The sequence below is a fragment of the Lampris incognitus genome, chromosome 1 (genome assembly GCF_029633865.1).
Source record: "Lampris incognitus isolate fLamInc1 chromosome 1, fLamInc1.hap2, whole genome shotgun sequence".
In the NCBI taxonomy this organism is placed as follows: Eukaryota; Metazoa; Chordata; class Actinopteri; order Lampriformes; family Lampridae; genus Lampris; species Lampris incognitus.
The window spans coordinates 98,397,212-98,422,211 of record NC_079211.1 but is presented as its reverse complement, the minus strand read 5'-3'; the positions used below and the strand labels follow the sequence as shown (position 1 = coordinate 98,422,211).

Here is a 25,000-nt window from a genome sequence, read left to right as displayed (position 1 = left end):
GCAACCACTCTGCATGAGCGGAGGGCATTCCTTACTCTCTTTCTTCACACTGACTCGTCCAATAGACACCTGTATTGTTTAGCACACAGTCGGTGGGCACTGGCGTGATGTCTGTACATGAGATCACTTTTGTAGCGTCAGCCAAGTAGTAATTGAGAGCTTGTCATTGTTGTTTACTTGCATCGCAGAACTGGGGGCATGTCAAATGCATGTATTGGCTTAAAAGCATGTTTTCTGCCTCCGCCTGCTTGGCGTGCTTTAAAGTCTGCAAACCCCAAGTTTCAAACACTTGGTTTGGAAACACTCAAAAATGTTACGACACAGGGTATTTCATATGCGCCCCACTAATATCTGGTGCACAGTGCGAAGAACCTAACGTCACAGTAGACTAGTAGCGCTCTATTTTGAGAATCATGTTCGCGCCCAGTTGTTCCAGTATATATAGGCCCAAGGGAAATGCTACTGATTGTCCTTGACATTTCAACAGCTCCCCCACCAATACAACACCCAAGTGGATAGAATATGAAATCACCGCCACTCTATTATTTCTAATGCATCCTGTTGTATATCAACATAATCTTTGATCATCCGTATTCTTTTATTTTACGTCAGCCTAGATGGCTGTCAGAATAACAGTACCTTATATCTCACTGTATTCATCTGTCATGTAGGGTTAATTGCTTGTGTAGATACATCGATGAGCCAAAACATTACGACCACGCACAGGCGAGCCAAATAACATTGATCATCCCCAAACAAGGGCACATGTCATTAGGGATGGGTACCGAAACCTGTTATTAAATGGGCACTGGTGCTAAATTATTAAAGACCGTGAATGGTGTGATTTTCCCCTGTGCATGTGTAGTCTGTCCTCCTGTCAGGTCTACATGACGATGGCGGTCACATGGCTCAGGTCCTACGCTGTTTCGGGGGCATCTGGACACTGCTTGGCATCCTCCTCATCATATTCTTCATATATCTTATAATTCCATTATAATTCTGTTATCCTCTTTCAGTGTTGTATTCTGTAAACTGTACACACAACATCAATTCCATGTTTGTCCATCTTGGGAGAGAGATCCCTCCTTTGTTGCTCTCCCTGGGGTTTCTTCCCTATTTTTAATCTCCCTGTTAAAGGGGATTTTTAGGGAGATGTTCCATATGCAATGGTCTAAGGACAGGATGTTGTGTTGCTGTAAAGCTCCCTGAGGCAAATTTGTTATTTGTGATTATGGACTACGCAAATAAAATTGACTTGACTAGTATTGATAAACTCTAATGTTAACAGTTCTGCTATCGGTATTGGAGAAATTAAGAAAATACATTTCCTATTTATTTAGGCTACATAAACGTTATCTTGCGCCTTTTATCTCACCAACTCCGTTTTTAATTTGCAATAAGATTAATACATTTGTCTACGATGCATTTTTGCTATTCCCGATCCAGAAGACAGATCTATCTCTCAGAGCCTTTCGTATGTGTGAGCCGAGAGGTGGGGCCACCTCTTTCTGCCTCTGTGCGTGCACACACACACACACACACACACACACACACACACACACACACACACACACACACACACAGAGCCTGGTTTTAGTGACAATGGCGGAGAGAGAACTAAACGGTCAAAAGTCTGGTTATTTGTCACCAGAGTCGATGCTGACAGTGCTCGTTGCCATAAGTTCAACACGTGTTTTGCATGCAAGGACAGAAACACCAGCAATCTTAAACATCTGGCGAGAGTGCATCAAATACAGGCAGGGAAATGTCACAGTTTTCGACTTCCTAGCTCGTAGTTCATCTCTCGTTGCCCCATCCATCCCAGGCACGTTTATATATAGAGTAGGCGTCAGGGTAGTGTAGCGGTCTATTCCGTTGGGTCAGAGCATCTCTGAAACGGAAAGGCTTGTGGGGTGCTCCTGGTCAGCAGTGGTGAGTACCTACCGACACAGGGTGTCCTGTCACCGCCCTGTCACCAAACCGGTGACAGGGTGTTGAGTGCCCAAGGCTCATCGATGCGTGAGAGCAACGAAGGCCATCCTGTCTGGTCCAAACCGACACAAGGTCTACTGTGGCACAAGTCACAGAAGATTTTAATGATGGTTACGGGAAGATTGCATCACAACACAGTGTATCACACCCTGCTGCGTATGGGGTTGCGTAGCTGCAGACTGGTCAGAGTGCCCATGATGACTAGTCTACCGTCAAAAGCACCTAAATGGGTATGCAAGCATCAGAACTGGACCCCGGAGCAGTAGAAGAAGGTCGCCTGGTCCGATGTGTCATGTTTTCATTTGGATCACGTGGATGCCATGTATGTGTGTACTGTTTACTTGGGGAAGTGATGGTACCAGGCTGTACTGTGGGAAGAAAAGCCGGTGGAGGGAGTGTGATGCTTTGGGCAATGTTCTGCCTGGAAACCCTGGGTCAGGCCATTCATGTGGATGTCAATTTGACTCATGCCCCATACCTAAACATCGTTGCAGACCAGGTACACCCCTTCATGGCCATGGTAGTCCCTGATGGCGATGCCCTCTTTCAGCAGGATAATGTGTCCTGCCACACTGCACACATTGTGTGGTCCGAGGAACATGATGATGTGTTCAAGGTGTTGCTCTGCCCTCCAAATTCTTTAGATCGCAATCCGATTGAGCATCTGTGGGATGTGCTGGACCGACAGATCCAGTCCACGGTGATGCCACCTCGCAATTTACAGGACTTGAAGGATCTGTTGCTAATGTTTTGGTGCCAGATACCACAGGGCACCTTCAGGGGTCTTATAGAGTCCATGCCTTGGTGGCTTGGCACTGTTTTGGCGGCACACGGAGGGTCAACAGCATAATAGGCAGGTGGTCAAAATCTTTTGGGTTATCAGTGTATATAAGATGTTGACCAGGGGTTGAACAATCCATCGATCTATCGATTCAATGATCAACGATCCAATATCATCAATGCAAAGTGGAACCATAAATCCATATCATGATCTTTAAGATACGCTTAGGATGTGAAAATTTTAAAGCTCAATATCTCCGAGCACACAGATAGAACCTTGTAAATCCAAGGTGATGAAGCAGAGATGTGTGTAACCCCCGGTTACTAGAACCCTGTAAATGCAAAATAGATGATTAATATAAGATATAATATTGCAAGTAAACAGCGATGATATGGAGTGACCGTTTAACTCGAAAAGGGAGAAAAAATAGGATAACCAAGATAAAGTGAGTGAGTGGGAAAATAACAATATGATAATAGTAATGCATTTAATTTGTGGGTCCCTTTCAGAGCACTCAAGGACACCTTACAGAACACAGTTAAAAAAAAACAAAACAAGCAGCACTTTATCAGACAGCATAAAATCAAAACAAAGCAGGGTAGACAATAAAAAGTTAATACAACAGATAAGTATAAAATCATCATCAGCACAAAACTCAATGAAGCGTGGATCAGACTGAATATGCCAGTTTGAAAAGGTACGTTTTGAGATAAGATTTGAAGGTTGAAAGAGAAGTCAACGTTGCGAATGTCTTGTGGGAGAGCGTTCCATAGGTGGGGGGGGGGGCAGAATGACTAAAGGCTCTAGACCCCATAGTAGTCAAGCGGGCTAATGGTTTAGTGAGTTGGAGAGCAGAAGAGGATCTGAGAGTGCGGGATTGTGTGTGGCTATGAAGGAGTTCAGAAAGATATGAAGGAGCGAGGTTAAGGACCTTAAAGGTGAGAAGCAGGATCTTGAAGTGAATTCAATATTTAACGGGGAGCCAGTGGAGTTGCTGAAGAACAGGAGTGATATCTATGGAAGGAGTTCTGGTAATGATTTGGGCAGCTGAATTCTGGACGACTTGGAAGTTTATGAAGACACTTGAGGGGATGATGAAAGAGGATAGAATTGCAGTAGTCAATACGGGATGTAACCAGGGTGTGAAGGAGTATGGCGGTGCTGTTAAGTATAAGTGACGAGCGAAGATGATTAATATTGTGTAGGTGGAAGTATGCAGACCAAGTAACATTGTTGATGTGAGCTTCAAAAGGTAATGTGCTGTCCAAGATTACACCCAGACTCTTAAATAAAGGTGATGGAGGAACTATAGAATTGTCAATAGTTAGAGAAAATCTATCAGGTTTAGCCAAAGTAGATTTAGTACTTACTAGGAGGACCTCGGTTTTATCACTATTAAGTTTGAGGAAGTGGTATGAAAACCAGGATTTAATTTCTAGTAAGCAGTCAGAAAAGGAAGTGGGCGGAAGAGTTGCGGTAGATTTGGTGGATAGATAAAGCTGGGTGTCATCCGTGTAGCAGTGAAATTGAATGCTAAATTTCCTGAAAATGTGGCCAAGAGGTAGTAGGTAAATAATAAATAAGAGGGGTCCCAATACAGAGCCCTGGGGAATACTGGTAGTAACAGGAAAGGACTGAGATCTCAAATTCTCAAGTTGGACAAACGGGTATATATCTATCTATCTATCTGTCTATCTATCTATCTGGCTGGCTGGCTGGCTGGCTTCCCTGTAGCAGTATGTTGCCCATAAACATATTCATTTTGACTTAGGGCTTATCTAAATCCTTCAATAATTTCATCTCACTTGTAATATGTACGCAACTTGAGGTCGCATTTGGTGCAGAGCTGCAAACTGGCAACCAGCAATGCTGCTAAAAACACTGCAAGAAACAAAGCCTGATTCGATCGACACATCACAGAGTCTGCACTCAAAGTTGGTGATCGTGTGTTGGTAGGAAGTGTCCGTCTTCGAGGAAAACCCAACCTTGCTGATAAGTGGGAACCTGCGGTTCATGTGGTGACAAAACGTGCTGGAGATCTACCAGTATACACTGTGAAACCTGAGAACCGAGACGGACCCCTGAGGACATTACACAGAGATATCTTAGTGCCCTGCGGATTTCTCCGTGCAACAGAAGACCGTACCTTGCCCGAGCCAGTCCCACGGAAATGAGTTACACAGTAACTCATTGAACTGAGTTCTCTGATCTGCTGCCTTATTGACACATACAGCATAAATTGAATTGTTCTTGAATGTATATGTTTATTTGACTTGAGTTGAGTTATATAAAAAAAAAGAAGAGAACAGAAAATAAATATTTTTTACCTTTCAGATGTGACTGCTGAGTTTGTGTCTTTGCTGGCGGTGCCCATTTTATCCCGAGCGACCTAGAACTTCTGAGATTCTGGTTCACATTGAAATTGGTTATTCTTCTCATATTTGCAATATTGAGAGAATTGATAAGAACTGGTTGTTACCCATATATCTGTGCTCATTACCATAGCTAGGGATGCTGGTTGTTACATGTGCATGGTTTATGGTGTTCATAATTGAAAGGTCATCAAGGACTCTTAAGTTAACTGATAAAAAACATTTGCACTTAAACACGAGAAATGTGGCACTTTACAGTGAACAACAGGAGGTCTCTTTTTATTCTTTTTATTAAAAAGGGTAGGTTGTTTTTCATTAAAATGTCCCGAAGAGCTCAGTAATAAAATTGTCAAATCATATTTTAGTTGCTTTTTGTGAGTTGGTATAAATGTACTTATTGTGTTGAATGGGAATATGATATCATTTCATATCAATCGTTTCATATCAATCACAGGCCCCTGGAATGAATCAAATTGAAATCATATTGTTGCAGACTTTGTGATATCAGCAAATATTATATCATTGTCCAAAGAATCGATATAATATCGTATTCTGATAAAACTTGTGATTTACACTCGTAAGTGTTAGCAACTTTGTAACTGGTGTATATGTGAAAACACTTGGACACCATGAAAAATGAGATATGCATAGCGACTATTTTTGTTCTATATAGTGACTGAAGTCCTGAAGACAACATTGGACACAGAATTCTTTAATTTCGCTCATCTTGCTACATTTTATCTCTTTTTTTATTGTTTTCCCAGAGTCTCATTGAAGTATCTATATGGGCCATCTTCTCTCGAAAAATGGTTACCGCCTGAAGAAGAGGACACGCAAGCTGCATCACAGGAAGAAGAAGAAGAGGAACTGCTTCCTTCAGGGGCCCTGCATGCTGTGCTTTATTGTCCACGGCAACAGCGGCAGTCTTGACGACGACAGTGACCAATCGGAAGCCGGCGTAAACGGTGGTGGGCTTTGCCTCAACAGTGCCACTGGAATTAGTGTCGCGGGCGTCGGGGGAGTTGCCATTGGAGCAGCAGCTGCCTCAAAGCTTGCTGGGGGTTACACATCACTAACGTCTCCTGAGGACTGTGCCAGGTTTCTGTTGTCACCCCGGGAACTAGCTTTCTTGGAGGGTCAAGGGAGAAGCTTGTTGTCGGCTGTTCCCGCTAAACTGATTCCACCGCCGGTGCTGTTCAGAACTGCTGGGGTGTCTGTGACTGTGCCCCTGCCTGTGCCTGTGCCTGGCTACACCAGTGACTACACTGAGATGGTGGGTAACAATGAGGATGAAGCACTGTCGGTGCTGATGGCCTATGACATGGCAAATCTAAAGCGCCAGTCAAACAATGGCTTTCAACCAGCCAATGGGGCAAGCAGAGTAGATAAGAAAAACAGCAGTGGCAATCTGTCAATGATGTGGTTGCTTTTATAAGGTATCAGGAATAGTAAAAACTAAATTTTAAGTGAAAAGTCAGCACTGATTAAAAGCCACAGTTTGCTCAAGTGAACCAATGATGCCTACTTCACCTGGTTCAGTATCAAGGTATTCCCTACAACATGAGGCCATAACAATGTGAAATTAGTCCCTTTGAGAGTTGACTTGGATCTTCACCAACTTGCCCATTGTTATTTAAAAAGATAAGAATTTGTGTAATTCCAAGACTTTAGCAACAGCGGAACAGCAATGAAGTATCTGGTTCAATGCAACTGATCTGTTCACCTTCCCCTGTCTTAATGCAGGTGTGTAAGAGGAAATGTTCAGAGGTGCAGAGGTGCACCCCCTGTAAGCAGCCGCGCTGTGCCTTCTCCACCCCTGAGGGAGGGCTGGGGAATGGAGGACTGGGAGTAGGAGGAGGAGGGGGCGCGGCCTCCTCTAATGCCGAGACTGGCCAGTGCCACCTCCCTCTCTGTCCACTTCCCTCCTCGTCCTCCTCCTCCTCTTCCTCCTCCTCACCTGCTGATTGCTGCTGTGGGTTGGGTATCCAAAGTGACTCAACCCAGAGTTTAGACTCATCTCCCTGCTGCCTGCATCATCATGATGATAGCCAGGGGAGGGTTTCTGATGCTGTGGATACACTAAGTATCAACCACCTTCCATCCTCCATCCTTCTTAAGGTCAGAGTTCACCACAAAATTCACTTAGCCTTATAAATTCATACTGATGTGTTTTGGTTATTAAACTTTAAAAGGCCAGTTTAAGACACAAACATATACTACGTTATTACTACTTTGTGCATTTCTTGCACATTCTGCATTTGTAATGATCTTCATTGCATAAGCTGACGGTGCTTCCTTTGTTCTCATTCTTCTTGCTTGTTAGTTATTACTTGCTGTGATAGATAAGGCACAGTGTCTGAAAGGCTTTCGCTGAAGAATTATGCCTTACTCAGTTTCTGTAAAATGCAAAGGTGCATGTTGCACTGATATGTGTGCACCTGTGTATATGTGTATTTTGCATGCTGTTGCTGCCCCCTAGGTGCTCTCCCATCTGACGGTGAAGGAACGCTGTCTGTGTGCCTCGCTGGTCTGTAAGTACTGGAGGGACCTCTGCTTAGACTTCCAGTTCTGGAAACAAATTGACCTCAGTGGCCTACAACAAGTAAGTCATCAGAGAGTGCAATGCTACGTCATTGGATAAGGCTCAACTGTATGTCAGAAGTGTTTTGGAAATTTAACGAGATGGACTGGCTTTTTATTCTTGGCACTTTTTAAATGTTATGTAAGTCAACAAACGGGATGCGTTTCATAGTTTGTGCTCACATGTGGCATTTCATATTAGTCATAACTTAAATCAGTTTCTCCTTGAACATTATTCATGGTTGTATGTTTTTTTTTTCTTCAAAACTTTTATTCTCTTTCCCTATACCTTCATCTATTGTGAAGGTCAACGATGATCTCCTGGTGAAGATAGCGTCTCGGAGGCAGATTGTTACAGAGATCAATATCTCGGACTGCCGGGGGGTTCAGGACCACGGGGTTTGCTCCCTGGCCTCCCACTGTCCAGGCCTGCAAAAATACACAGCTTACCGCTGTAAGCAGCTGGGTGACCTGTCCCTGTCCGCCCTGGCTACACACTGTCCTCTGCTGGTGAAGGTACACGTGGGCAACCAGGACAAACTGACGGATGAGGCGCTTAAAAAGGTACAAGTCCGGGGTCACTCCTAGAAAACATGCACAACAAGGTTTCAAAAAATACATGAAATCCAACTCTTATTTGCATAGCGAGGCAACATAGAAACAGTCACTGTATTTCCACAAGTGTCATATTGTATTCTATCACTGAATAAATAAAAAATGGAGGTACAATTCAATGCTAGAAACACAAGGAAAGTATATCATCAGATATGGTGAGATGACACTGGGTTTGTCATAAAACAGCATAAAAGCAGGAAAACAACAAAGAATGAGGAAACCCCAAGATTAAGATGAGGTACAGCTTAACTGGACACCAGAATCTAAAGGCACCGAAAACATAATGATGGGGGGAAAAACAGGGGAAGAGCAATAAGATTCATAACATAACAAGGGAAATACAAGCGAATAAACATACATCTGCATGTATTTTACCTGAAGATATATGAGCTCTTTCTCTGTCATTTTGAGGTTAGTGCTGATAAGCCAACCGAATTGATTTATTGTTGTTACTTATTTTTGTGTCATGCTGCATATCCGTAACGGTTTCTGTAGCCCGTGCGTTAATTCGCAGGTCATCTCCAGTGTCTGTCTCCTAAGACTCCCTCTTATTCTTTCTCTTGGTGTCAGCTGGGAGAGCATTGCAGTGAGCTGAAGGACATCCACCTGGGCCAGTGTTACAGCATCACCGATGAAGGCATGGTGGCCCTAGCTAGAGGTTGCCCCAAACTGCAGAGAATATACATGCAGGAGAACAAACTGGTCAGTCTCACTTTCACTCATGGCGTCTTTCCTCACTTTCTCACCCACCTGCTTTGATGGGTCCCAGCTGGACTAGATTAGCATGAAACATGGTTTCTTTTTTTTTTACTGTGTGTGAATTTATGAGTGGTACTATTTTTTTGTTTTGTTTTTATAGAGCAAGAAATATCTTTGAGAATGCAGTCCTTTGTGCAGCCTTTGTCTTTCTTTATTATTATTATGATTATTACACGATGATCATTATGAATATTGTGGAGGCACCATGGCTCCGAGCCTTGGAATTCTGACTAGAGTTTGCGTTGCGTCAGTTGTGCTGATCCAAGGATTGAGCATGTTGATGTGTTGCTCTTATTGTATGCTGTGGTGAAAAGTGTCAGTTAATCACCGCAAACATAAAAAGTTAAGGCAGGCCTACCGTGAGACTCATTGCTCTGGTGCTTCAATCCAAAAAATAAGTTGACTCTTCTTTGAAGGTCAGTACTTACTTTTTCCTGTTGACCAGAGTTCCCCCCAAAATCCTTCAATCATTGTAGTTTGGAGGGCAAAAAACAAATAATGGGGCATCCAGGTGGCGTAGCGGTCTGTTCCGTTGCCTACCAACACGGGGATTGCCGGTTCGAATCCGGCTTGGTCGGGCTTCCCTACAGACACAATTGGTGTCCGCGGGTGGGAAATCGGATGTGGGTATGTGTCCTAATCGCTGCACTAGTGCCTCCTCTGGTCAGTCGGGGCACCTGTTCGGGGGGAGGGGGAACTGGGGGGAATAGCGTAATCCTTGTACGTGGTACGACCCCCTGGTGAAACTCCTCACTGTCAGGTGAAAAGAAGTGGCTGGTGACTCCACATTTATTGGAGGAGGCATGTGGTAGTCTGCCTCCCTCCCTGAAACAGCAGAGGGGGTGGAGCAGATATCGGGATGGCTCGGAAGAGTGGGGTAATTGGCCGGATACAATTGGGGAGAAAAAGGGGGGGGGGAATCCCCAAATAAAAAAACAAATAATGGCTGTGTATGTGCTCTTTTAATTTCTCATGTGGCTTCAGAATGGGTACTGTTTTGGTGTGTGTGTGTGTGTGTGTGTGTGTGTATGTGTGTACATGTTTAACTATCCTAATGTGGACCAAATGTCCTCATTAGGATAGAAAAACCAGAAACCATCTACCTTGTGTGGCCCTTTTAGAGGTCCTCACAAGTAAAAGGGTCTATTTTAGGGTTAGGACTTGGTTTTAGGGTTAAGGTTAGGATAAGGTTAGGGTTGGGTTAGGGTTAGGCATGTAGTTTGCGTTGTTAAGGTTAGGGTTAAGGGCTAGGAAATGAATGTAGTCAATGAGGGGGCCTCATAAGAATAGTGAAGCGACTGTGTGTGTGTGTGTGTGTGTGTGTGTGTGTGTGTGTGTGTGTGTGTGTGTGTGTGTGTGTGTGTGTGTGTGTGAAACCATAAAACGTGTTCCCTGGAGAATCGCACATACGAAAGCATGCATGCAGCCACACACACACACACACGAGAAGCTGGCAGAGGCTGAAATGCCTCAGTTGTTATTCTTGTTGTTTGTTGTGTCAGTAAATGTGTTTTACCAGAATTATATGGCTGTTGACAACAAGCTGCAAGCATTGCAGTCTTCTAAGCTGCCATTGGGATTTGTTGTGAAAACAGCCTGCCAGAATGATTCATATTAATATTGATATACCTGTCGTGGCAGTGGATCTGTTGATGGATGCTGTTCATTGTGAACTGCGTGATTCTGCTTCCATTCTGAAGCAGAATTCTCACATTAATACTTACGCCATGAATGCAAGCTGCCTATTGGGTATGGATAAAATACCGGGCTTGCCTTGGGTCCAGACCTTTGAATCTGCCCACTCCACCGAGTTGACTAATTCTTCTAGTCTGGCATCATGACATGACACAGCGGTTTGTCGGTTGAAAAAGCGATTATCCAATTAGTGCTGTGGGGGGAACTCACGATTAGCCAATTAGCTCCACGAGCGGTACTAAGGCTGTTGTCAAGCTAGAGGGCATGTCCTCTCTATCGACTGACATCATAGTTTGTTTTTACTTCGCTCCGCTCCACTCTTAAGCAAAACCAGTATGTCGGCATGGCTAAGCATCAGTGTCGAAAATCGAATCCCCCCTCTCCCATAGAAGTTGGTTAGAGTGGAGGCAATGTCAGATTATGCCAGGTATAAGCAGCCTCTGAAGATGGAAATGCAGTGTAACAAGTTGACAAGTCTATCTGATTTCAGGCAAATGCCGGGCTGTAATGGACAACAATAAAAGTTTTTCTGCAGAAAGTTCTGCAAAAGTCCTGTTTTATATTTTCTCAAAACGCTGCATGTGTACTATGACATTTAGAGTGAATTTCAGTACCGCAACAGCTTACAGCTGTTTGCTTGAGAGATTTTGCTGTAGGGCTTCTGGACCCTCTGCACAAGACAGGAGCCTTAAAATGACCTTAAATCACCAATAGGTGTCAGTGTGTCCCCGATTCTGCAACCAGCCAGTCAGCTTGCTGCATGCTGTTGAGGGCACAGCCTCTACTGTAACATGTATTTTCCCATCAAACCACAACCACAGAGCCCCATTTTTGTCATTTTGCAGTTAGTCTGGCTTTTGGCAGAGAAAGTGAACATATGCAGGCATTCGGAGGGATATTCTTCTATGTCTGTTGCTTACTCCTTCATCATTATCCCCCCCCCACCCCCCCCGTTGTCTCCAGCGTCTGTCCTGTTTTCTTCTAAATATTTTCCCCAGTCATAACTGCTCACGGCCTTGATGAATCGGTTCCCTTAAAGTTCTTAACAATATCTCAGTCTTTTAAAACCCCATTCATCAGCTTAATAGTATATGAAACGAGCAATTACCGCTAGGTGTGAGATTAATATTGCTTTTGATAACTTTTACAGCAAGGCAATATCAGTTTCATACAGTCATTTTTCAGATGTGATATCAGTGTAGAATTATCTTGGCTCCTTCTCACGAGGCTGGAGAGAAATGGGCTGAGCATATTTAGGGGAGTTGTTATGTCTAGTCGCTCTCATGCATGGCCTGAAATTGTCATTAAGTTTGCCAAGAATTAAGAGGAGCCAGAAACATTACCCCTATCATCTCCCTGCAGAAACCCTTTATTGTTTTGGACAGTTTTGAAAGAAGCTGCAAGGATTCTTTACCTCGGCTATAAAAGAAACAAAAAAAAAGTTGTCTAGCGGGCAAATGGATCCAATTATTACCAAATAAAAAAAAGTCAATATCCTTAGCCCGGGCGGCGCAGATGATGAAATAGGGATTGTCCTGCTTGCCGAGTTAACAAAAAAAAAAAAAAATTCCTTTGCATCATAAACTAATGCGATTTCTTTGACCTGTCATCTTATCGCTTGTAATGAATTGTGGAATAACAGAGGCCCGTGGCTTTAACACAAGGGTATTTTTACCAGTTCTGATGTGAAATATTAGAAATGACAGCTTCTCGTGTTTGTTTCTACAGTTTTTCAGTGAGCCATCACTATTTGGGTATATGTTTTCACGTCTTCTTTTTTCCTCTTCCTCCTACATTGTACAGCATCTTTGGGTTTTGTGAAAAGTGCTTCAAAAATTCACTGTATTAATATTGCTGTTATTATTATTACAGTTATTTATTAGATCGATATTCCAAGTTGTTTTTCTTGAAAGAAAGTGATTCTTTCTGCAGCAGATGGGAAATTCATGACATCCTAGAGCTGAGTGATATATCAATATAACAGCAGTGTGGTGCTATAAAACTAGATACCGTCTGGGATTATGGTTATTGTAATATCACAATTCAACTTAAATGTTGTCATTCCCTGGTCTTCGAGGCTGTATTACAGTAAAGTGGTACATTTTTCTGAATCTGTTAGACCGTTTTAGCTGAGTGAAATGAACAGTGAACGCTTCTGCCTGCTAGGTTATCACATCCACAATACTGGTGATCATTTCTCAAGTTGTTTTGTGTGCAAGTATCTTATGAACTCCGCACTATTCAGCTCCACAATATTGTCACATTGTCGATATCCAGGTATTCGGTCAAGAAATGTTGTGATATTAAATTTTGTAAATCTCCCCCGGTCCTGTCACATTCTGGGGTCCGCTGTTAGATTTGAAGATCGCTTGAATATGTCTACTTTGAAAAAGCTTTTACAATACACTCAACACCAGAAAAAGAGATGGTGAGATTATGTCTTGGACAGTGCAGCCACTGTGGTCTTGGACCACAGTGGCTGCACCTTTGGGCTCGTTTTCAATGCATGGGAACGGCATGCAGATTGGCTTTGCAATGGCAGAGATATGGATCGCTGAAAATCACAATTTTCCGTGTGCTGGAAATTACTAAATCTTGTAGGCTACTAAAGCAAAGCTGTATTGTGAAGAAAGTATCAAGAGGTCCATGTCTTCTTTGCTGTCCTCCCCCTCCTTCCCCCAGACCGTATTCCCTATTCTCTCTCTCTCCCCTCTCTCTCTCTCTGTTGTCTCCTTCCATATCCTGTCTCCTCCAGCTCGTTCTGGCCTCTGTGGTTGAGGGATCCTCTCCCTGTCCCTTCCAATCAATGACAGATGAGGATGAGCCTTTCACTCACTCTGTTATGCCTCTCTTTTCTTCCTCTCCCCCCTCCAGATCCCCCTCTTCGATTGAATAATTAAAAAGCTGGAGGAGGTTTCTGTGCGGTATTTGACACACATATACACACACACACACATGCTCTCTCTCACACACACACACACTCTCTGTCTCTCTCACTCTCTCTCGTTTCACCCCCCCCCCCCACGACTGTGGCCCAAGCTGCAAGTTGGAGGGCCTCTCTTCTTTCTGCACACCATCTCCCCATCCACAACTGATTTGGAGTTGGAGAAAAAGGGAAGGCCTTCTTTTCTGAATAGTTTTGTTGAGGAAGGTTGTAATAGGCTTTATTCTAATTCTGCTCATATTGCTACAAAGGATAGCAGAGTGGTGTGTGTGTGTGTGTGTGTGTGTGTGTGTGTGTGTGTGTGTGTGTGTGTGTGTGTGTGTGTGTGTGTGTGTGTGTGTGTGTGTGTGTTGGGAAGTACGGTTTGTATGTGCAAACTCTCCTTGCCTGTCTCTCCGAAGATTAAGAGCATTTATTTGCACGTTTCGGCTTTTTCCCGCTACAGAGTGGTCTGAGTGCAGCGTCAGCCATGGTAAAACTTTGCTGGGGCCGGCAGTGACACTTGCCGACCTTGGGGGTTGGATCCCGAGTTATGTGGTTGAAAGATGGTCTTCCCACACCCCCTTTGAAATACTTCCTCTGCGCTCAATATTTTTGCTCGATAACAGGGGGGGGGGGATCCCAACTTGTTTGTTGTCATGTTGGAGTATCATTTTTAGAATGTAGACCTGGGTTAACAGGTACAGTGTGTAAAGGAGGGAACTATGAAAGCCAAGATAACACACAAAGCACGTTTTCTAAACATACTTTGGAGAAATCCGTCATGACCTGAGACACGGCCGGTCTTACTTCACGCAAGCAGCTGGGTGTTGTAAAATCTCATCTCATGTTTCCTGAGCTGGGACGGACGAGAATATCTGGGAATATGTCCTCTCTATTGTTGCGATTGCATTGGAGCGTGAACTGGCAGACTGATTTTCCACGGGGTGGACGGTCGGATGCGGCGAGGACGCCTCTCAGGCGGGAGACAAACTCGTGTCTCCAGTTTTGTGTACATTTCACTAAGTGACACGCACGCTTCCGTTGTGTGTTAGCCCGGGGGGCCGAACTAGCCGAGGGCTACAGATAACCCTGGGCTAGCAGTGCGTTGTGTGAGGAACACTGTGGTGTCTCCGTGGCCTATTCTCTTTGACGTCTAGCCCTGCATTCTTTATTGGCCTTCATGCAGTATTTATGCCACGGCTGGAGATATTGCGCCAGCCATCCATTTTTAAGGCTTGTTTTCATCTCCCCAAGATTTTTTTCCCTTCTCTATCTGTCTATATTGCTATCTATCTGTTGTTTTCCTACCCATTTATATTCTGTTCTCTCCTACTACCTCGTAGGGCAAAGTCACTGAGAATACCAAAATTCCCTTTCTCCTCATCTTTGTTCAATTTGCCTCGGAGGAGATGGGGGTAGGCAGCCTTGGATGTTGAGCCCAGAGTTCGGTCATTTCATATACAGACAAAAGGAGTGGACGCGCAAGGCTTCACCAACCACACGGCACGCATCTCTCCACGTGTGGGTGATTCTTTGTGGACGTTCCTTGTCAGTGAAGCGTGGATATCGTGGTCTACAGAATATTTTTCGCTACAGAGGCACTTTTATTTCAGCTCAAACAAAAAAAGAACCCCCCACCCTCTTTTTTTTTTTGCTCCCCTGTCATGTTAAAATCAGAGACTGTTCATTTAATTTGATTGCACTGAGGTATCTTTGAAAGATTCTGCTTCGAGCTCATCTCAAATGATGCGCATGCACGCGCGCGCGCGCACACACACACACACACACACACACACACATTCAGGACGATCTGATTATTTACAATTTTAATCAGCCTGAAACATGGAAATGTAAGTGGAATTGGCGATGACCTAACATAGATTACCACATGCCCTCAATTTAGCTCTAATTACCATTATGCATGTACAATCACACTTTTCCTCCCCTGGTTTACCACTTTTTCCACAAATCCCATCTGCCTTCCTCCAAGATGTTAGCGTTGGTGAGGGTGTGTTTGTGTGAATGTGACCCAGACGGAGCTGGACTGTTGAATACAGATGACAAGATGTCAGGACGAGTGGTGTTTGTTTGGCCGTTGGTCAGTTGGTGGGGGGTTGTCATGCCTCTGGTTGGCTGGTGGTGTAGCTTGTCAGTAGTAAGGGGGGGAAAAAGTCTTTTTATCAGGCCGATAAACAAAAGAAAGGCTCCGTCAGCCCGATCAAGCATCACCTAAGCTTAAAGTACGTGGATGTCATCATATTTATACTAGCCAGATTTAAGAAACGACACAGGAAGAGGGAAGGGATATCGATTATTGTAGGGTGGCTCAGCTGAAGGGTAATTTCGGTATTTTCGAACCTGGGCCCTATTTTTCATCATTTGGGGTCTAAATGCCTAATAAGGACAAAAATATTTGGAATTGGTCGAGCATTGAACGAGAACGCTTCAGCCGGCAGTCGTGAAACAGGCTGCGATGTAGTCCACCGGGGCAACTGCGCCCGTCAAAAGTACGCCCACTAAAAGTGGTTGTTTTGCCACTGACAGGCTCAGATTATGTAAGTGTCTGACAACATATAGAAAGGGTCCCAACAGAGATAGACCTTTCTACGTTTCGATTCTTCCCGTCTCTGTTGTTACTTCCCCTTTACTGCTGCTACTGTTTGTGCGTGGGGGTGTGGTTTGTTTACAAGAGAAGAGGTCACGGGCGTCTGGGTGGTGTGGTAGTCTATTCCGTTGCCTACCAACACGGGGATTGTCGGTTCGAATCCCCGTGTTACCTCCGGCTTGGTCAGGCATCCCTACAGACACAATTGGCCATGTCTGCGGGTGGGAAGACGGATGTGGGCACGTGTCCTAGTCGCTGCACTAGTGCCTCCTCTGGTCAGTCGGGGCACCTGTTCGGGGGGGTGGAGGAACTGTGGGGAATAGCGTGATCCTCCCATGCGCTACGTCCCCCTGGTGAAACTCCTCACTGTCAGGTGAAAAGAAGTGGCTGGCGACTCCGCTTGTATCGGAGGAGGCATGTGGTAGTCTGCAGCCCTCCCCGGGTTGGCAGTGGAGGTGGAGCAGAGACCGGGATGGCTCGGAGGAGTGGGATAATTGGCTGGATACAATTGGGGAGTAAAGAAAAAGGGGGGGGGGGGTCACGCCGAATCACATCAGAGCTGACCAGTCATTTGAGGGAGCATAGTCTGAGACATAGAGGAACTACTCGCAATAATTTATTTCCAAAGTCATGGCTGAATATTTAGCTGATTTCGACAATATGGACAAGGCATTTGAATTCGATGGCCGCTCGTGTTTAGCTGAGCCAGAGTATACGTATGAATAGCTCATAGAATTTGAAGAGAGGATGTGTGTGTGTGTGGGGGGGGGGGGAGGAAGAGGAGGGTGAACCAGTTCTTTGGCTGGTAGTAGTTATCCCAGGCAAAATGGTCACTGCAGACCCGAGGCCCCGGAAAGTGGAATTCAGTTTGTCTTCAGTGGGAGACGTTTCATCGCTCATCTAAGTGACTTTGTCAGTCTCAGCTGACTGCAGGTATCCTCCAACCTTATAAACAGCACTCGCGACCGTTTTATGAAACCCACGATCGGTTGCGGTTGTTACGCAACTGTGCTGTTTATTAGGTTGGGGTTACCTGAATGATCAGCTCTGATGAGACTCGGCCTGACTTCTTTGGTAAACAAACTACTCCCCCGCGTGCAAATAGTAGCAGCAGTAAAGGGGACGATACAACAGAGACCGGAAGAAGCGAGACGTAAAGAAAAGGGTCTATCTGTGTATGGATCCTTTCCATAATGTTGTCAGACCCTTATAATAACAATCTGAGCCTGTCAGTGGCAAAAACCACCACTTTTAGTAGCTGTATTTTGACAGACACACTTGCCCCGGCGGATTACATCGCAGCCTGTTTCACGGCTGCCGGCTGAAGTGGTCTCGCTCAGTACTGGACCAATAAGAGAAAAGAGAAAAAATGTCCCTATTAGTGATTTACACCCCAAATTATGGAAGAATAGGGCCTAGGTTTAAAAATACAGAAGTTACCATTTAACCCTCCTTAAACAAACACACACACGCTCTCTCTCTCTCTCTCTCTCTCTCTCTCTCTCTCTCTCTCTCTCTCTCTCTCTCTCTCTCTCTCTCTCTCTCTCTCTCTCTCTCTCTCTCTCTCTCTCTCTCTCTCTCTCTCTCTCTCTCTCTCTCCCTCTCTCTCTCTCTCTCTCTCTCACACACACACACACACACATTTACTCTCAGGCCTAGTTAAAACAAGAAAGAAAAAGGAGAGGTTGAATATAGGAGCTGGCAGCTGGGCTGGAGGAGTTTCTGGAAACTATATTCATAGAAATATTTGACTATAATTACAGATAGATAAAACCACGCTGACCAGCCAGACACATGCACACAAAGATATGTCTGTCTTCTCCCCACGAGACAGTTCCTCCTCAGCATTGACATTCAGTCCAGTAGACAGACTGAGGGATGTTAGCACTTTTCAGGATGTCGAGTGGAAGATGGTCATTATCCCCGCCAGGCAAATAGCCTGGAGGGGATCATGTGCTTGGTTTTGTGTGTTTGTGTGTGCGTCTGTGTGTGCGTGTGTGTGTGTGTGTGCGTGCGTGCATGTTTGTCTTTCTGCGGCTCATCTCACAAACTACTGGGCCTACTATTGCTACTTTCGGCTGCTCCCGTTAGGGGTCGCCACAGCGGATCATCCGTTTCCATCTCTTCCTGTCCTCTGCATCTTCCTCTATCACACCAGCCACCTGCATGTCCTCCACATCCATAAACCTCCTCTTTGGCCTTCCTCTTTTCCTCTTCCCTGGCAACTCCATATTCAGCATCCTTCTCCCAATATACTCAGCATCTCTCCTCCACACATGTCCAAGCCATCTCAATCTTGCCTCTCTTGCTTTGTCTCCAAAACCGTCCAACCTGAGCTGTCCCTCTAATATACTCGTTTCTGATCCTGCCCTTCTTCATCACTCCCAATGAAAATCTTCAACTCTGCCACCGCCGGGCAAGAGTTCCTCTAGGTTACAGTCAAAACAGGAAGTGTCGCATATTCTTGTCGCTGTCTGATCTGAGTCAACCGGTGACGCGAGTCGCGCATGCACAAGCATAAACGGTTCACCCAGCTTTATTATATTATGAAAATAAAGACAAAGTTGGGGTTAGGCCAAAAAGGTCCCATAGCAAACCATTTCGTTTTGGAAAGTGCAAGTTCATATTAGATTTGGTTGCATTTGTGTGAGGGTCCGCCTAGGAGGCTGCACATCCACAAACTGACAGGCAAAATGTTTTTATTGGGTAGATTTTGTTTTTTTTATCTTGAGAGCTACATGTTAAAAACTTTTTCTCTCCATATTTCCCGCTCAGTCGACTTGAGCACTGAAAAATTCGTATGATGGCAGGAAAAACAGGTTTATCTGTGTATGTGTGTGTGTGTGTGTGTGTGTGTGTGTGTGTGTGTGTGTGTGTGTCTGTCTGTCTGTCCACTGCTAATCTCACATACTACTGGGCCTGTCAGCCCAATAATGTTTGTACACAGTTATGATTGTCTGATCAAGAACCTCTCGTGGTTGTGGTGACTCAAAACCTTTGAAAAGCTGTTTTAGACCGCAGTTGAGTGCAAACTCCTCATCTGGTTGTTCACCTAAGTCCGAGCACCGGAGAAGGGGAGACATGCCTGGCGGCGATCTGAGCTCTACCGAGTGTTACTCTTCTAGTTTTGGTTGTAGTTGCCATGGAATTATTGGTCAGACATTGGAAAGTTGATCTTGACCAAGAATTTCAGAACCAAATGTCTTCTTTTGTTCCTCTCACTCTCTGCTCATCCCTCTCTCTATGTCTCTGTCTCTTTGTTTGCAATTGTATATTTGTGTGTGTTGTATATAGAGGTTTATAGCACAACATTTTAGCCCCGGCTAGATTAATCGCGTTGAATTGTGGGCAGGTTGATATGTTGAATCATTCTCACTACAACAAAGCCTTTCAAATAGCCTGCACTCTACCTCCCCTTTCTTTTCCTTTGTGTTTTTGATCTTCACCTCCTCCCTCTCCTGGGTTTTCCACCTTATTGACTCTCCTCTTCCATTTTCACCTCCTCCCTCCCTGTCTCTTGCCGTAAAGAGCTTCAGGTGAAAATTGCCACATTTCCACTTTCTCAATTCTTCCCCCGGCGTCCCTCGATTCGTTTTCCTCCCACCCTTCCTCTTAAAACGCAACCCACCGTACTCCATCCCTACCTGTCATCTTCTTCGTTGTAGTCTTCTTAGTGGCATTAGTAGTAGGATTTTTTAATCGTAAGAAGCACAACTTTTGTGTACTTAGTCCAGCTATTTTTCGCATGATGGTTGTTCATTGGACGGCACGGTGGCTCAGTGGTTAGCACTGTTACCTCACAGCAAGAAGGTCCTGGGTTTTAACCCCAGGCTGTCCCAGGTCCTTTCTGTGTGGAGTTTGCATGTTCTCCCCGTTGTCTGTTTGGATTTCCTCCGGGTGCTCCGGTTTCCTCCCACCATCAAAAAGACATGCATGCTAGGGTTAATACTCCTGCCTGTGCCCCTGAGCAAGGCAATGGAAAGAAGAACTGGAGTTGGTCCCCGGGCGCTGCAGCTGCCCACTGCGCCTATACAGTAGGGTGGGTTAAATGCAGAGAACAGATTCATTGTAAGAATACAATGTCGAGTAAGGTGGCTTTTATTCATATTCTACCAATGGAGTGTAGTAACTGGGGGTTAACGTGCTCAGTGTTATGTACATACTTTTATCTTGCTCTGTTGCTCTCCCCGAGGTTTCTTCCTATTTTTTCTCCCTGTTAAAGGGTTTTTTTTAGGGAGTTGTTCCTTATCTGATGAGAGGGTCTAAGGACAGGCTGTTGTGTTGCTATTAAGCCCACTGAGGCAAATTTGTAATTTGTGATATTGGACTATACAAATAAAATTGATTTGATTTGATTTGCTCTATGTTATGGCTATGAGATGTTGTCGTGTTGATATTTGAACTCTCACCCTCGGTGAATGTCCACTGCTCATCTTGTATTCTCTATCCAGTTTCCAGCTCCTCACCGTTGCTCTATTGTAGAGCCTCCATATCGACCCCCCCCCCCCAAAAAAAGCATCCGTCCATGCCGTGTGCCGAAGAGCGCGTATGGATAGGGGAAGGGGTGGAGTTGGGGTGGAATTGGGGGGGGGGGGTTCTTGGTTCCCGGAGCTGTTGATCAGCAGTCACCTCAAAAGTATTCAGACACATTAAAGAGTGCAGCCTTTAACTGAGACAGCTGGCTGCACTCAGACACAGACATTGTCAATACGTTTCCTCCGCGGTCTGCTCGAGACCAGAGCGAGCTTTACGGAGGAGAGGGAGAAACAGCGGCGGTGTGAGCACTTTTGGAAATGTCACGCCCGGATAGATATGCGTGTCCCCGAAGCGCGTCTTTAAAGCGATGTTTCACCTCACTACGCCGTTTTTTCTTTTCAACATCAGCTAGAAACCATTTCCCTGGAAACTAGTCAGCGCCAGTGTTCAGCCTTGTTTTTTTCCCACACCCTGTGTTTCGATAATTGCTAAAAGGCTAAATCACTCCTTGGAACAAAAGGCAACAAAGAGGGGGGAGAAAGGCCGTATCTCACTTTCCTTCAACAGTCTGCTGGCTAGTCATAAGTATTGGAGTTACGGGAACAAAACAAAATCAGCGGCAAAGCGGCGCGCTTCCCAAAAACAACAAATGTTATACCCTAGTGTAAAATCTCTAAAGGCTTTTTGTGGGGCCCTGGTTGGAGGGCTGTACTGAAAGCAAAGAGCAGGCTTGACCTAGTCCTTAATATGTTACCACAGGGCAGAAATACACAGCTGCCCAAGTGATGAGAGATATCCGCTTCTACGTTTACCTCGACGGACTGAATAGTAATAGATACAGTACCAGGAATGGGAGTTGTAGAAGTGGCTGCACCATCAGTACTCATATCAGCTTAAGTATTGCAGTTGGTTGTTTTCATTATAGGCCCTCTTCCTGATGTAAAAAAAAAAAAAGAAGAAAACAGTGGAGCAGATGGAGCTGTGTGGCGTTTCTTGTTATACGCTGCTGTGACCTGCAGAGGGTGCTATAAGTCAAGCTAAGAGTTGGTGCAGAACTTTGCAAACGGTAACCTTGATGGCCGGCTCAGTGCAGCTCAGCCGTCTCTCAGCCATCTAGACTGCAGATACAAGATCACACAAAGCCTTTGTGATTTAAGGTTGGCCACCTTGTGGCTCAGTCGAGTCAAGTCAATTTCATTTGTGTCGCCCAATATCACAAATTACAAATTTGCCTCAAGGGGCTTTACAGCAACACAACATCCTGTCCTTAGACCCTCGCAGTGGATAAGGAACAACTCCCTAATTCCCTCCCTGCAATTGATGTTGTGTTTACACAATACAACATTGAAGGAGGATAACAGAATTATAATGCAATTATAAAATATATGAAGAATATGATCAGTCAGATGACAGTGTACCACGTAGGCTCAGTCACAGTGTGCCGGGTTCAATTCCAGCCCAAGACCTTTGCGGCATCTCTCAACCCTCCTCTCTCTTTAACTGTTGTGAATAATAAAGGCAAAAATTGCAACAAAAACAAAACAAAACAAAACAGTAATATAAAGTTTAGCTTCCTTAGCCAAGTTTTCCCCTCAGATTTATGCAAGCGAGAGATAACACTATATAGAGAGAGATATCCACATGCAAGCCACCGTTACATTTTGATGTAGACAAGATTTCTGCTTCATCGTCTGCGACTATGTACTGCGGATGAAGACCAGTTTGCATTTTGAATTCTAATATTGATGTGCTGTAAATGGGGGGGGGTACGTTGTATCACGCAAGGACAATAGCATGAATGATTATGCAGAAAAGCAAATGTTGAGAGATTGGACGAGGAGTTTTTGCAGCGAATTAAGTTATTTCATGCCTTTGCCCTGACAACTCCAATCTTTTTGAGCCATAATTACTCTACTCGAGATCATCTCTTGACAGTTTCATCAAACATGGCAAGACATGAATTAAACCGTACAAGCAACAGTGTTCTAAAGTGTTAATTTTGGTTGCGAACTTCACTTTTGCATGTAGTGATCCTCTGGTTGAGCGCATAGCAGAAGTGCAGCCTGAGACGGTTGAGAGGGGGAGACACGCTCTATCTAGTACACTGCCTCTCAATCTCGTGTGTGCAACACATTAGATTTTCTTTTTTTTCTTTTTTTCTTGTGACCGAAGCCTTATTTTTGGAAGCTTCTGAACGGCTTTATTTTCCAAGTTCGAGTAGTTGTTAGACTGCGAACACACCAGTCAGCAGCGGTGTATTCCAGCCAACTGGGAATCGTGGCAAATCAGAAAGACTTAGGTAACAAAACAGCCGTCCCCCTCAGACATAATTTCCTCCCAAGTAATTTCAGGACCCATTTTAATTCCCCCTGGAGCTCACTGTCATGTTCAGGCCTGGCCAGCATTTGAAAATCACTGCCCTGTTTATCCAGATCCAGACAGCAGTACGTTCAGACTCCCAGCCAGCGGTGTCACCATGATTCATGATCCGTTTCTACACCTCCCTTGCTCCTTAACTCATCTTACTTTCCTTGCATTCCTGTCTGTCTGTCTGTCTGTCTGTCTGTCTGTCTGTCTGTCTGTCTGTCTGTCTGTCTGTCTGTCTGTCTGTCTCTCTCTCTCTCTCTCTCTCTCTCTCTCTCTCTCTCTCTCTCTCTCTCTCTCTCTCTCTCTCTCTCTCTCTCTCTCTCTCTCTCATGATGGGTTTTCCTTTAGTTTGAGAAGGGCAGAAATGACATCATCATCATCTAAAGCAGGAGCCTGCAGCCAGCATCGAGAGGCCTAACCTTAAGTCCAGTGGACTGCTATGTCTGCACCATGATGAATAGGCCCCCTTGGGGCTGACGGAGGACTTTTTTCAAATGAGGAGAACAGGGGACAAAAAGGGGTGAGAGAAAGGGAGCGAGAGAGACAGAGAGAGAGAGAGAGAGAGAGTCTGTCTCTTTCAGTTTAGTTTGAGCTCCCTTTATCCTCTTGGTATCCTTATCTCCATTCTGCTGCTCTACCTCAACCCGTCGCCCTCCCCCCTCAAAACAAGCGCATCCTCGTTATTTTCTGCCCTCCCCCTCTTCCCTCCCTTTCTTTATTTCCCCCGTATTCCCTTCTTTCTCGTTGTCTCACTTTTTCGATCTCTCTGATGCCTTTTCCTAATGAAGAGGCACAAAATTGCTCCGATCACTGACTTCGTTACCAGTGATGGATGAGATGGGGAAAGGTGTGCGTTGCACACCGGGGTGGGTGTGTGTGTGTGTGTGTGTGTGTGTGTGTGTGTGTGTGAGAGAGAGAGAGAGAGAGAGAGAGAGAGAGAGAGAGAGAGTGCCCCATTTGGCATTGTGTAGAACAGTTTCTGATTTCTTTCATCTTATATTGGGTGGGGGAGGGGCCTCCACCCCCCACCCAACCCCCCTCCCTAATGCGGTTGGTGTTCGGGGCCTGTACTGGCGTTGCCGGTTCAATACTGGGGTGGGGCGGGGGGGGTTGCGTTTAATGAATGGGCGTAATAAGCGCAGTGGGTCGATGAAGGTGTGTCAGAGGATGAGGACGGTAGATGGCTGCTGTAATGAGCTGCTAACGAGCCGTCGGGGTTAACGAGGTCAGATTCCCTCCCCTGTTTCTTGGTTTCAGCCCCTGTCTGCCCTCCACCGTGGCTCTTTGTATCGTTCTCCGTGATTCACTCGTGATTTCTGATTATTTTTTTTTTTGGATATTCTTTTCAGCTTATAATGTACCCCCCATCCCACCACCACCCGCGTCTGTTTATTTGTCTGTCACTTTCCCCACGTCTCTGTTTCCCCCGAATTGTTTTATCTCAACTACTTTGTAGATGCAAGGGTCGGGAAGACGTTTCGCGGGCGATTGGGATTTTTTTAGACCCTAGGATTTTTTCCGATGGTTGGATGGTAATTCCAGCTTGGGTGCGTTTGTCCAAAATATATATGCAGTTGTGTTTATGATTGCTTTGTTTTTTTAGGCGGGTGGGGTGTGTATGTGTGTGTGTACTGAGCAATTAAACCCAGAAGAATTGCGTTTGTTTGTGTTCACGTTTCTTTAGCAGTGGGGTCTGTTTTCCTGCCGCAGGGCTCATCATAGGCTCGCTGTCATTTGAAAAGTTCTCTCTCTCTCTCTCTTGCTCTGTCTCTCTATCTCTCTATCGCCATCTCTCCCATCCCTTTCTGTGGCCTGTCTATTTTTTCCAAGGA

At 45.0% G+C, this 25,000-nt stretch overlaps 1 protein-coding gene across 1 annotated transcript in view; it reads left to right on the top strand.

Moving 5' to 3' along the window:
• Positions 1–25,000, top strand: part of fbxl17 (F-box and leucine-rich repeat protein 17) — a 291,040-nt gene that overhangs the window by 463 nt on the left and 265,577 nt on the right. The window contains exons 2-6 of the mRNA XM_056286959.1: positions 5,910–6,418; positions 6,889–7,263; positions 7,625–7,747; positions 8,032–8,289; positions 8,911–9,042. Of these exons, the coding sequence (XP_056142934.1) occupies positions 5,930–6,418; positions 6,889–7,263; positions 7,625–7,747; positions 8,032–8,289; positions 8,911–9,042 (1,377 nt within the window). The 5' untranslated portion in view covers positions 5,910–5,929. The remainder of the gene's footprint in view (positions 1–5,909; positions 6,419–6,888; positions 7,264–7,624; positions 7,748–8,031; positions 8,290–8,910; positions 9,043–25,000) is intronic.